Genomic DNA, 14,079 nt, shown 5'->3' with positions numbered 1-14,079 from the left:
TTAGAATTTTATATTTGTATCATGTTTTAGATTTTACAAATTATCATGTCTATTTGTTGCTTAATGCTGGAACAACTTCATTAGGTAGACAGGACATTTTTTTCCCCCCTTTGGTTTGTTCTACAAAGATTTGAAGGTAAGCTACTTGTCTAGTATCATAATCCTGTGATCTTTTCATACCATATTGTTCATCCCAACAGTATACAAATTATATGTGTATGTATTGTTTCAGTGTAATTAATTTTATTTTAAGGAAACATGTACATCAATTGGAGAAAGATTTGGCTTCCTCTGGGCATCTTGGTGTCTTTTGGTTTTGCCTTTGTTCTTTTAGGTATTCTATTTTTAAATAATTTAAAAATTACCTATATTTTAGGTACATTTTAGGTATTCTTATTATCAAAGAGGGCCTTTGAGAACTCTCTGAGAAGAAAGAATAGTTCATAAAATTTTATCACATATTATTGATGGAAAATATCAAATCTGTGTGTAGTTTAAAAAGACTACCATCACCCCTCCCACAAGAAGTGGAGCTCCTAAAATATGTTGTCTGTTTTTTGAGCTACTGGTCATGAAATTGTTTAAGTGGGAGTATCAGCACTTAAAAACAATGAAATAGCATAGAAAATATCAGAATACATTACACATGATAGGTGTTTTGCTTCCTGATACTTTTGTTTCAGAAATACATATATCTGTGTATATATGTGTGTGTGTGTGTGTGTGTGTGTGTATATATATATATATATACACGCGCATATGTGTGGGCTTCCCTGGTGGCTCAGAGAGTAAAGAATCTGCCTGCAATGCAGGAGACCTGGGTTTGATCCCTGGGTTGGAAAGATCCCCTGGAGAAAAGAGAATGGCAGCCCACTCTAGTATTGTTGCCTGGAGAGTTCCATGGACAGAGGAGCCTGGTGGGCTACAATCCACGGGGTTGCAAAGAGTCAGACATGATTTAACGACTAATGCACTTACATATGTGTACTGAGGCATAGGTATAAAATCTGTTTCTTACTGTGGGTCATGATCAAAAAAGCTTGAAAACACTGGCTCAGAAAACTCATTCATTTTATCTTCTTCCAGCTTTTGTTACCTTATTGAACGGGGAACAAGCCCAGAATGCAATTCAGATGTTTCATCAATATTCTTTTCGAGGAAAAGACTTAGTAGTCCAGCTCCAGCCAACAGATGCTTTGCTATGTATCACCAACTTGCCCACTTCTTTTACATTAGAAGAGTTTGAAGAACTTGTTCGTGCTTATGGAAATGTCGAGAGATGTTTTCTTGTCTACAGTGAAGTTACTGGCCATTCCAAAGGCTATGGATTTGTAGAATACATGAAAAAGGACTTTGCTGCAAAGGCTCGATTGGAGCTATTGGGTAAACAGTTGGGAGCATCAGTTGTCTTTGCACAGTGGATGGATGTTAATCTACTGGCCGCAGAGCTCATTCATTCTAAGTGCCTTTGTATAGATAAACTCCCTAGTGACTATAGGGATTCAGAGGAGCTGTTGCAGTTTTTTTCCAGTATCCATAAACCTGTGTTTTGCCAGGTATGTATTTTTAAGGTATTATTTGAAATATTTGAAAATATCTACATATGCATCAGCATGCACTCACATATTTATTATACCTATGTAAATATCACCATGCATAATCTCATTCTACTTTAGTTTGTAATGAACACTTTAATATGATGGTAAATTTTAAATTAATTTTTTTTGTTGATGGGCCAGACTATATTGTTTTTATATAATTATGTCTTAGCAAACCCATCACTTAATGCATCCACCTTCTCCTTCCATCTGTTCTTGACCATTCATGCGTTTATCACTTCATCCACCCACATTTGATTTGTCACATTCTCAGTGCCAGATACCATACTGCTAAATGTCAGAAATATAACAAATGGAAAGATATTCTCTCTATACCTCACAGTTTTGTAGAGTACACTGACAGATAAGCAAATAACTGTACATCCCATATGAAGAGTGAGATAATGCAAAACAGAAAAATGTTACATGGTGTAGAAAGAATGCTTTATTGTGTCTTAGTGGGGTCATGGTAAGTGAGACATTTAGAGAAGATCCCTGAAAACTGACAACATTGGTAAGAATTTTCAAGCACTTTATCAGAATAAAATTGAATAAATTCTACCAAATAGACAAAAATATATACTGTATACGGCTCCTTCCCATACAGATTTTTATAGCACCTGATGAAATCTTTCTCTTTCGCTTCCCTTCATTTCTTCCTTCTATTTATTCTCTCCTCCTTTGCTCCTTCTTATCTCCCATCTTTCCTCTGCCACCCTTATTTTTCTGTTATCATACATGTATTGAATCTCTACTCTTGCAGTAGAAAGTTTGAAATTTATTATAGTTTATTTAATTAAAATGAATGCTACATCTTACTTTTTCTTACATTTTTGCCCCTCCAATCCCAATATAATCATCAAAGAAAGTGTCCATGGAGCTTCAAAAAATTAGAATACTTTGTGACAAATCTTTGCCAAGTTATTGAAAGTTGTGTTACTGATATGCTGTTCTTGAATACTAAGAATTATATAGTGATATCCTGTGGCCAAACATAATTCTTTGTAGCTTTAGTTGAGGCCTTTGAAGCAAATATAAGGGGAAAGCTGTTTTTTACATATTGTATTTGAATTATGAACCTTGGTGTTAGAAGGGACTTAGGTTATCTGGTCTTGTTTTCCATCTGGTTAAAAAAGAAAAAGATTTGTTACAATCATTGTAAATGATCATTTAGCTTTTGTTCAAATATTTTTAAGTAATGGAAAGTTAACTATTAATAGATCATAAGTCATGCCGTTGCATATTTGAATGGCTCTCATATTGAATGGAAATATTGCTCTTTAAAATTACCAGTGCTATGAAACTGTAATGATATTTTCTTTTGAAAGACTTAAAATGATTGTATAATTTATTTGGCATGAAGATTATATAGTAAACTAAGAATAATAAAAATATTTTAGAAATTTTCAAAAGCTTAATAAAGCCACTTTAAATGCCTTTATCAGTAAATCTGTTAAAGTCAGGCTCTCCCGTTTGGTAGGTTGACATAGACTATACGGAAGACACAGTCTTCTTACCTTGTGATCAAAAAGGACCAAAGGGACTAATGGCTTTTACAAATCGAAATTTAAGATTTGGTTTGGATAAAAGGAATGAGGTTGTAGGAGAAATATTTGGAAGAGGTAGATATTTTCCCTTTCTCCCACGTGAATGGAAGAATGTTTTATGGAGGAAAAGACATTTGAGGACAGTTTTAAAAGGAAGAAAGGATGAGAAGGGAAAAAAACAGAAATTTGGTCTATATGAAAAAGCTTCAAAAATAAGAGAAAAGAAGCTAAAAAATGACTAAGAAATGATGGAATTGTATACCAATTTATGAGATCCCAAGTCCAAACAGAAGTTTTGTAGATATTTCTATTGAACTATTTCTGTATTTCGGAGACATACAAAGCTAAATTTTATCACATTTATCACTAGATACAAATGTGTTTAAGATGATTCAGATATGTTCAACACTTAGAAACTTTTTAGTGTTGTATTTTTTTCTTACTTTTGTTCTTTGTACCAGTCTTTATGGATCCAGGGCTTTAGTATCTTCCTTCACACTCTTACACATGGGTGACTGGAAATAAATTGAGTTCTGCATTGCAGTTTATTTAGGGCACATTCAGGAAAAGGTTGTGTCCTGCATATGGTATTTTAACAAACCTGGGGCACAATTTCCTAAATCAGGTTTACTTTAGTATACTTGACCAAATTCCTGGTATCTACCTAAAATATTGAAATAAAAGTTGAATATGTTTCCTTCTACTTTTGTTCTCTTGATAACGTGTATAGATACATGATCAAATGTATCTATTTGATCAAATAGATACATGATCAAATTCAACAGGTTTCATCTTTAAAGAACAATTGTTGTGTCCCCACATTTTTCTATAGATTATTAATTATATATATATATATATTAATACATAGGAACTATGATCATTTGAACATTGACTTTTAAAATAAATCAGAGATTCAAAGAAGCAGAAAGAAGCTTGACAGAATCTTACTTATCTTCCCATCTTCTAGAAAGACTGTACCTACCCAGCTCGTAAACTTTTATTTTTGGAAAAAAAAAAAAGGAATGCAATATTTTCACCAGTAACATGCTTTGAGACATTTGTCCTTGAATTTACAGATGATATACTTGTAAACACATTCTAACTAAATGTTAGAATTCCCTTTTTAATAATTGTATCACATCAGCTTGCACAGGATGAAGGTAGTTATGTTGGTGGCTTTGCAGTGGTTGAATATAGCACTGCAGAGCATGCTGAAGAGGTTCAACAAGCAGCTGATGGTATGACCATCAAGGGAAGCAAAGTTCAAGTTTCCTTCTGTGCCCCGGGAGCACCAGGGCGAAGTACCTTAGCAGCACTGATAGCAGCTCAACGTGTGGTAAGTTGTTCTTTTTTAAGAACATAGAGAAATTCAAGTATCCAAACTAATCATTGATTGGACTTCCATTATATTTTTATTACATGAAGACATTCTTCTTCTTTTAATTGACTAAATAATACTTCTGCCAAATCAAGCCAGGAGTCAGTAAAATACAGGAAACTGTGTTTTGTAAAGTGTATTCATCTCAAGAATTGAGGAAATTTTTATTTATTCGTTTAATGTTTGAGTTCCTGTTCTGCAAGGTTTGATTGCAGCATGCCCCCCTTTTCAAAAACTGTTCATAAGTGTGTATGTTGGACTGACTTCTTTATTGGAACTGTCTCTTATTACTCCCCTCTCTACTTCTCTGGTTGAAAACTCCTTGTAGGGAGCAACTATTCCTGCTTCACAGTTTCTTACTCCTTGCACCTAGAATAGTAAATACCCATTGATCAAATGAAGGGAGAAACACACTTTTGAAGGGTCCAGGGAAGACTTCAGAATTGCAAAGGTGACATTTGAATATAACGTTAAGGTACAATTTTGAAATGTTGATGGGGGTGGAGAATAGGATTGCCAGATGAATACAGATTTTGCATGAGACATACTTACATTAAACATTATCCATTGTTTATCTGGCACCCTCTGTTTTCACTTGCTGAATCTGGTACCCCCAAGCAGGGAAAATGAGTGATTGAACATCCTCTGGTTGTGACAAAACCTTTCCAGCAGTAGGAGGAGACGAATTTTCATGCTTAAAAAGTGGAAAAGGTCTAGGTAGGCTGAGTGTGTAGAGATGTGTGGTGAAATGGTAGCTCGATACAAGCAGAGGGAGGGCTGGGGCACTCACAGCTTAGGTGGAACTTGATAAGCGAGGTCAAGTTTACAAATTCCAAAGGGACTTTATAAAGTATATATACACGGTATTGACAAGATCATAGTTAAGACAACAAGAAATCACCTAGTCTGGAAGTGGTTTGTAAATGAAGTGGAGAGAGAAGGACAATCAGGGGAGAGAGGGCGGGCAGAAGAGATGACAGATTTCACTGGTACCCTACCATCATTTCACTTGCCCTCCTCCTCTTATTCTTTGATCTCACCTCTGGTCCTGGATGTCTTCTCCCTTTTTGTTTTTTCCTTCCCTTCTTAGGTTCTTCTGTCATCTGCCGGGGACCAGCCCCGGCTGATCCAGGGTATTCGAAGGGGAGACGGAGTCGGCGACTATTTACATATTTATCAAAGATATAAAGAGTAATAGAATGAGGATAGCTCAGTAGGAAAATTCAGTGGAGAAAAGAGGCTGAGTAGCTTGGTTTACGCGGGAGACCAATAAAACTTCAAGACAAGTTTGCACCACTTAGGTAGGCCGCAGGCGCCCTCTCGAATAGCGGAAGGTGCCCCACCCTAGACACCTTCTCGAGTGGGTCTTAGAAGCCCAGGCATAATTAGTAAGCATGGTGGGTTCCACGCTCCAGGTGGAGACTCAGCTGGAAGTTAAAGGGAAGAATGACATGGGGAGACCAAGCGTTGGTGAGCAAGGCCCGTAGCTTTATTTTTAACAGGGGCTTTTATACCCTAAGTTACACATAGAGGATAATAGGGGATGCAAAGTCAGCAGTTTTTGATCCTTATCAAAAACCAGGGTTTCTTTCCTGCAAATTTATCGTATACAAATGGTTTAGGTGATTTACATCATCTTCTGGCCAGAAGGCCTATTAACATTTTATGACTCTTGACAAGGACTTATCAACAAAGACTTCTTTTCTCTAAGAGTAATTATTTTAAGGTTTGGCGCCATCTTCCAAAGATAAAATTGCATTCCTATAGGGCGGATGTGTAATGGGTTTACAACAAAGGAAAGAATTTATTACCTTAAGGGTCTAAAGTTACTAACACCAAGGCCACTACTTATTTTTTCTACATACCAACTATTAATTAATACACATTCAAGGATACAATTCAGTGGATGTAAAAACTTGGCAACAAGCCTTGGCTCATCAATGAAATCCTTTACTAGTCTTATTCTGACAGTTTCTAACTTACTGAGAGGCTCTAAGCTATTTGAATATCTTAAGCTTCCTGTGCCTCTCGAGGCTGGGAGACTGTAAACAATCGTATGCATAGCTGTAGGAGTCCCAGTAAACTTGTCAGGTGAGTTAGAGAGCCATCTGAGGGGTTTGGATTTAAACACTCCTAATTGCCCAGGAACTTTATTAATTGGAGCTGTAAGTTATCTCTTTGACAGAGAGAGCGAGATGGTGGTGGGGGACAGCCCCCAGTAAAGTCAGAGGTGAAAGCACAAAGCAATAAAGTAGGCAGACTCTGGTTTTTGAGGGGAAGATGCTTGAGAATATCCGGGGAGACTCCCGAGGCTCAATCCCGCCTTTGCGTATGCCGAGCCTCCTTCCTCATGACCTTTGTCACGACTGGAATGCCTCACTGGCTCCCGGCAGTCATCCTCATATCCTTGACTGGCATAATTCATGACTTCAGCCATTCTTTCATTGTCAATTTCATTGCCTTTAGTCAAGTTGTCTCTTGATTGGATTGGATTTGCGGAGTTTCTGAGTCTGAATCCATCCAGTCACCCACTTTTGCAGTCAGCATACTCTGTCTTCTTGGAGAAAAACAGACAACTAGGTGACTTAGTGCTTCTTCAAATGTCTGACATTCTAGTTCAAATCTTCACTCTTTTCTAGTCTTTGTCCTTCTTTCTATCTGATGGTCGTGGCTGCTACTTTATAGAAATATACAGGCCATGTGCTGGACTCATTCATTACTTTCTCTCACACTCCCTGAGCAAAAGTGCCCCACTTTTTACTTCTTTTTTTTCTTTAATAGCATGCATTCCATAATTACTTACTGGTACATATTTAATTACTAGTACATACGAGATGTACTAGAGGTATTTAGGATTCACCAGTGAACAAAGGTCCATCTAGTCAAAGCTATGGTTTTTCTGGTAGTCATGTATGGATGTGAGAGTTGGATTATAAAGAAAGCTGAGCACAGAATAATTGATGCTTTTGAACTGTGGTGTTGGAGAAGACTTCGAGAGTCCCTTGGACTGCAAGGAGATCCAACCAGTCCATCCTTTGTCTCTGTCAAGGACAGGAAAATCCCTAACCTAATTCTGAGGTCCTCAAATTCCACAGGCATTGGTTTGAAAATGTTTTATTTAGGAAGCCATGTGGTAAAGTTTTCAATAAAACTGTTGCTCCCCAAACAGTAAAAAAAAAAAAAAAAAACCAAAAGGAAATCAGTCCTGAATATTCACTGGAGGCTGAGACTCCAGTTCTTTGGTCACCTGATGTGAAGAACTGACTCATTGGAAAAGACCCTGATGCTGGGAAAGATTGAAGGCAGGAGAAGGGGATGACAGAGAATGAGATGGCTGGATGGCATCACTGACTCAATGACCATGAGCTTGAGTAAACTCTGGGAGCTGGTGATGGACAGGGAAGCTGCAAGTGTGCTGCAGTCCATGGGGTTGCAAAGAGTCGGACATGACTGAGCGACTGAACTGAGTGAACAAAACAAAGATCCTTGCTCTCATGGAGGGAGTGCTCTGTTGCCCTCCCACCAAAGCAGGGGCTCATGCCCCCGCCCATCCTCAAGGATCTGCCTCCTCTACTTTCTACTTGACCTGTTGTTCACAACCTCCATCCCATTTGCTTATAAACACACTCAAATCTTTTCCTTTCTAGATGCAGGCCTTTGTAATACTTTTTCTTCACAACTGGAGCTTCTTGAACAATTAGATCCCACTAATCACCTTTTTTTTTCTTTCCATTTCTCATTTCCTTCCCAGCCCAATGCAGTGTAGTTTCTGCCTCTACTATTAAGTGATCTGTTCTCTTTAAGATTGACAGGAATTTTGTAATCAAGTCACATAGGTACTTTTCAGTCTTTCTTTGCCTGGTTTCTTTGCAGCATTTATTTTATTATTATTTTTTTAATATAAATTTATTTATTTTAAATGGAGGCTAATTACTTTACACTATTTTATCTTTGCAGCATTCAAAACCAACTGCCTACTGCCTTGAATTCCACCTATCATTCTTTTCCTCTGAACCTCTCCTTTTCTTTCTAGTCATGGATCAGTTTGTATATAGTAGGGATTTTCTGTTCTTTGAAAGTTTGAGAGCCTCATCTATGAAACCATGTAGACCTAGTCCTTATGTCTCTCCCAGAAGGAAATCATTGATTACCACTTAAGTTTCTTCTGTGAATATTAGATATATTAGTTTTATTTTTCTCTATGTGGTATATGTGGCATTTGATTGTAGTCTACAAATTTATCCATGTAGTCTGAGTTTTAAAATTTACTGACACATAGCTATTTATAAAATTTTATTTTTTAAATGTGTCATGTCTAATCTCTTCTTTTTCATTGTATGTCTTACTTATTTGCATTTTCTTTCCCCCAATTAGTCTTGCAGACTGTTTTGCCTTTCAAAGAAACAGTTTTTATTATTTGTTTTTTCTATCTGTTGCTTATTCTTGCCCTGTCTTTATAATCTTCTTGCTTCTTTCTTTGGACTTACTTTTTCTTTCCCATCTTTATTAATATCAGTAGTTAGCTCCTCTGTTTTCAACCTACCGTTGTTTCCTGATGAATGTAGTTAAAATAAGTTTACTTCTGTAACTAATGCTATACCTATGTGTCATAAATTTTATATTATGTTTCAATTTTTTAATAATTTCCTTTTAGTGTAATTAATAGTTTTTCGCCAGGTCATAGCTACCTAAGAATTTTTAAAAGCTATTCTTCTGGTATAGATTTCTTTTGATATATAATTGACATACAGCATTATATTAGATTTTAGATGAACTTCTAATGATTCAGTATTTACATATACTATGAAACGATCTCCTCAGTAAGTCTAGTTAGCATCCGTCACCACACATAATTATAGATTTTTTTTTTCTTGTGTTGGGAACTTTTAAGATCTGTCTCTTGGCAGCCCTCAAACGTGCAATAGAGTATTATGCATGGTAGTCAGAGTCACTGTGCTGCACGTTACATTCTCAGGACTTGTCTTCACACTAGAGTTTGTACTTTTCACCCCCTTTGCCATTTCACTCACTCTTCCCCCAGTCCTTCTGGCAGCCATCAGTCTGTCCTCTGTATCTGTGGTCTTGGTTTGTTTTTGTTTTGAGATTCCACATATAAGTGAGATCATACAGTATTAGTCTTTCTCTGTCTGACTTATTTCACTTACCATAATGCCCTCCAAGTTCATCCATTTTGTTACAAATGACAAGATTTCGTTCTTTTTGTGGCTGAGTCATACTCCATTGTCTGTATACATATACATACCACATTTTCACCAGGGCTTCCCTGGTGGCTCAGATGGTAAAGAATCTGCCTGCAGTGTGGGAGACCTGGGTTCGATCCCTGGGTCAGGAAGATCTCCTAGAGAAGGAAATGGCAACCCACCCCAGTATCCTTGCCTGGAAAGTTCCATGGATGGAGGAGCCTGGCAGACTATAGTCCATGAGGTCTCAAAGAGTTGGACATGACTGAGCAACTTCACTTTCACCACGTTTTCTTTATCCATTCATCAATTTTTAGGACACTTATGCTGTTTTCATATCTTCAGTTCAGTTCAGTTGCTCAGTCGTGTCTGACTCTTTGCGACCCCATGAATCACAGCACGCCAGGCTTCCCTGTCCATCACCAACTCCTGGAGTTCACTCAAACTCACGTGCATTGAGTCGGTCATGCCATCCAGCCATCTCATCCTCTGTCGTCCCCTTCTCCTCCTGCCCCCAATCCCTCCCAGCATCAGAGTCTTTTCCAATGAGTCAACTCTTCGCATGAGGTGGCCAAAGGACTGGAGTTTCAGCTTTAGCATCATTCCTTCCAAAGAAATCCCAGGGCTGATCTCCTTCAGAATGGACCGGTTGGATCTCCTTGCAGTCCAAGGGACTCTCAAGAGTCTTCTCCAACACCACAGTTCAAAAGCATCAATTCTTCGGCGCTCAGCTTTCTTCACAGTCCAACTCTCACATCCATACATGACCACTGGAAAAACCATAGCCTTGACTAGACAGACCTTTGTTGGCAAAGTAATGTCTCTGCTTTTGAATATGCCATCTAGGTTGGTCATAACTTTCCTTCCAAGGAGTAAGCATCTTTTAATTTCATGGCTACAGTCACCATCTGCAGTGATTTTGGAGCCCCCCCAAATAAAGTCAGCCACTGTTTCCCCATCTATCTGCCATGAAGTGATGGGACCGGAAACCATGATCTTCGTTTTCTGAATGTTGAGCCTTAAGCCAACTTTTTCACTTTCCTCTTTCACTTTCATCAAGAGGCTTTTTAGTTCCTCTTCACTTTCTGCCATAAGGGTGGTGTCATCTGCATATCTGAGGTTATTGATATTTCTCCCAGCAATCTTGATTCCAGCTTGTGCTTCTTCCAGCCCAGCGTTTCTCCTGATGTACTCTGCATATAAGTTAAATAAGCAGGGTGACAATATACAGCCTGGATGTACTCCTTTTCCTATTTGGAACCAGTTCTGTTGTTCCATGTCCAGTTCTAACTGTTGCTTCCTGACCTGCATATAGGTTTCTCAAGAGGCAGGTCAGGTGGTCTGGTATTCCCATCTCTTTCAGAATTCTCCAAAGTTTATTGTGATCCTCACAGTCAAAGTCTTTGGCATAGTCAATAAAGCAGAAATAGATGTTTTTCTGGAACTCTCTTACTTTTTCCATGATGTTTCATATCTTGGTTATTGTAAATAATGCAACAATGAATATGGGGTTCCATATATCTTTTTGAGTTAGGGTTTTTTTGTTTCTTTGGATAAATACCTAGAAGTTGACTTGCTGGGTCATATGGTAGTTCTATTTTAAATTTTTTGAGGACCCCTGATGTATTTGCTAACACTTGTCATGTTGTCTTTAAACTTTTTTCCTTTATTTTTGTTTCCCATTTACTATTGAAAAAATTAGAATTTTCTTCTGCTTTAAAAGTGACATGTTTTCTTTTATCCTATGGGTGATTATTCCTAGCTTATTAACACCCAAGGCTGATCAGTATCTCTTTCTTCCTTCCCACATAGTTCATTCTAAATTCCATCCTGCTGCTTCCTTCGATTCCACCTTCCACCATATTGAGAATACATAAAGTACATCTTTAAGATTGCCTTAATTTGTGTGTTTTTTTTCTTTTTGAGGGGGTGCCTAATACCATGCAGCTTGCAGGGTCTTAGTTCCCTGACAGGGATTGAACCCAGGTCATGGCAGTGAAAGCACTGAGTCGTAACCACTGGACTGCCGTTCAGTTCCCAACCTTAATGTTTTTGCTTGCTTTTATGGTCTTGGTTTTTGTATACATGATTCAAATTAGCTGCAGTATTACATATCTTAATTTCCACATATCATGTAAAGTCATGCATTTATTCTTATTTTAAGAAAGCATATGCATGTAGTAAAACTTTTGAGACTGTGTATGGCTGGAAATAGTTTTTATTTCTTTTCCACATTTAATAGCTTAGCTGAATACAAAAATCTAGATTCAAAGATTTTTTTCCTGCAGCACTTTGAAAATATTAATTTGTTCCCTTCTTAAATCCAGTGATGATACATTGAGAATTAAAATGATATTAATCTGCTGCTTGTTTTGTTTTGGGTTTTTTTTTTTTTTTTTTTTTGAGATATGTTCTTCCTTACTGGAAGTTTTTACTGTTGGGGGCGGGCAGGGCTTTGATGTTCTTAATTTTATGCCATAAAATGTGAGCAGGTGTGTTTTTTTCTGTATCGTAATTGGAACCCCTTCATTTTGTGGTCTTGAGTTTTTTTTTTTAATTCTGGGAAATTCTCAGCCATTATTTCTTCAAAGATTTCCTTCATTTCTAATCCTTCAGATACTCCTTTTATGTAGGTCTTAAGACTTCCAGTCTCTTCATTGCCTTGGTTTTTTCTTTTGTTTGCATTTTTCATTACCATTTTATTTTGTTGTTAGTTCCTGCTTTATCCTTTGCTCATATATTCTTTGATCTTTATCTGACCTGACCTTTCAGATCACTGTTTTGTTTTTCAGTTGCATATATCCTACTATTTAACATATCTATTAAAGCACAGAGTAAAGGTTAAGAATAATTCTTTATGTGTTTCTTCGATTCCCTCACCTGTAGAATGGGGGTATAATACCAACCCTGTAGAGTTGCTTTTGGGCATTAAGTGATTTAGTCCATGTAACAGGCTTAGAACAATGCCAAGTATATACAGTAAGTGATGGCTGCTATTATTTTTTCCCAAACAGTTGTGCTTTTTGTACATCATATTGCCAATTGGTATTCTTTATAACTGCTTCTCCATGATTCATGTTACCAATAAAAATCTGTTATCTTTTTTTAGGATATCTGCTTAGTTTAGTTAACATTCTTACTATTTCCTATCATCTCTTATAGGTGCTTCAGTTTGTTGCCTTTAGTTTTTGTGGCTGCATTTTCCAAGTATCTACTGTGATTACATATTTCTTTTGGTAGTGGGGTGGCTATTGGATTCCTTGTATATGAGTCTGTAGATGTTGAGGGGCTAGAGGATGGACAAGGAGAGCTGATTTTTAAAAACTGAGAACAATGTCATATATTTAGCTACCCAGTTATATGTATATAAAGCCCATCCATCTTTGTTTCATATTAGAAGATTAACGAATCAAGACCTTAATTATAAGAAGACATTGCTTTGTAAAGCATCCCACATTATTAAACTTTAGATCAACATTATAGTAAGGTTCTTCTGTAGTATCAAAGAATTAATGTTGTGTCAGGGCACCTCCCTGTTAGTAAATTCAGATTCCCTTGATATCTTGCCCCTTGCATGAAGAGGTTTATCTGACTAAATTGTTAGTTCTCTTAAAGCTAATTTCTATTTCACTGAAACATTCTAAGGATTTTGGTGTATGTTGCATGAATATCTTAGAATGCTATGCTGTGCTTATTTGCTCAGTCGTGTCTGACTCTTTGTGACGCCATGGACCGCTGCCCACCGGGCTCTTCTGTCCATAAGCATTCTCCAGGCAAGAATACTGGCGTGGGTTGCCATGCCCTTCTCCACAGGACCTTCCCTACCCAAGGATCAAACCCAAGTCTCCCGCCTTGCAGGCGGATTTTTTACCAGCTGAGCTACCAGAGAAGCTCATATCTTTTTATAATTACGAATTGTGGTAGAATGTATACAAGTGTATGACTAGAAATAAAACAAGTTGTGTTTATTATAAAATAGATCTAATTAGACAAATGAGAATTTCCGAAAAAAAAAAAAAAAGCCTTTACAGTTTCATCTTTGTGCTTACCCATGTTCTAATTTTTGTATTTCTGTATTCATCAAAGAGGCACAGTAATCAAAAGGGCTTACTTCCAGAGCCAAATCCAGTGCAAATCATGAAAAGTTTAAACAACCCTGCCATGTTGCAAATTCTTCTACAACCCCAGCTCTGTGGGCGGACTGTTAAACCAGGTAAGCATCACGTGTACTAATGACATGTAGAATATTGGCATGAGGTTAATTGTACATGAAAAACACATTTAAATTAGTCCACAGTATTTATTTTTTCTAGAATTTATCAATGAATTTTAATTAATGACCTGAGGTGAAAATA

General features: G+C 37.2%; 1 protein-coding gene across 2 annotated transcripts in view; it reads left to right on the top strand.

The window, feature by feature from the left end:
- The window catches only part of RAVER2 (ribonucleoprotein, PTB binding 2), a 137,350-nt gene that overhangs the window by 45,147 nt on the left and 78,124 nt on the right, over positions 1-14,079 (top strand). For both annotated transcript variants that reach the window (XM_061411726.1, XM_061411725.1), the window contains exons 3-5: positions 1,087-1,556; positions 4,290-4,481; positions 13,811-13,937. In XM_061411726.1, the coding sequence (XP_061267710.1) occupies positions 1,087-1,556; positions 4,290-4,481; positions 13,811-13,937 (789 nt within the window). The remainder of the gene's footprint in view (positions 1-1,086; positions 1,557-4,289; positions 4,482-13,810; positions 13,938-14,079) is intronic.

This window comes from Bos javanicus, chromosome 3 (assembly GCF_032452875.1).
Source record: "Bos javanicus breed banteng chromosome 3, ARS-OSU_banteng_1.0, whole genome shotgun sequence".
Lineage (NCBI taxonomy): Eukaryota > Metazoa > Chordata > Mammalia > Artiodactyla > Bovidae > Bos > Bos javanicus.
Note: the sequence above shows the minus strand (reverse complement) of the source record. Positions and strands in the feature narration are given on the sequence as shown.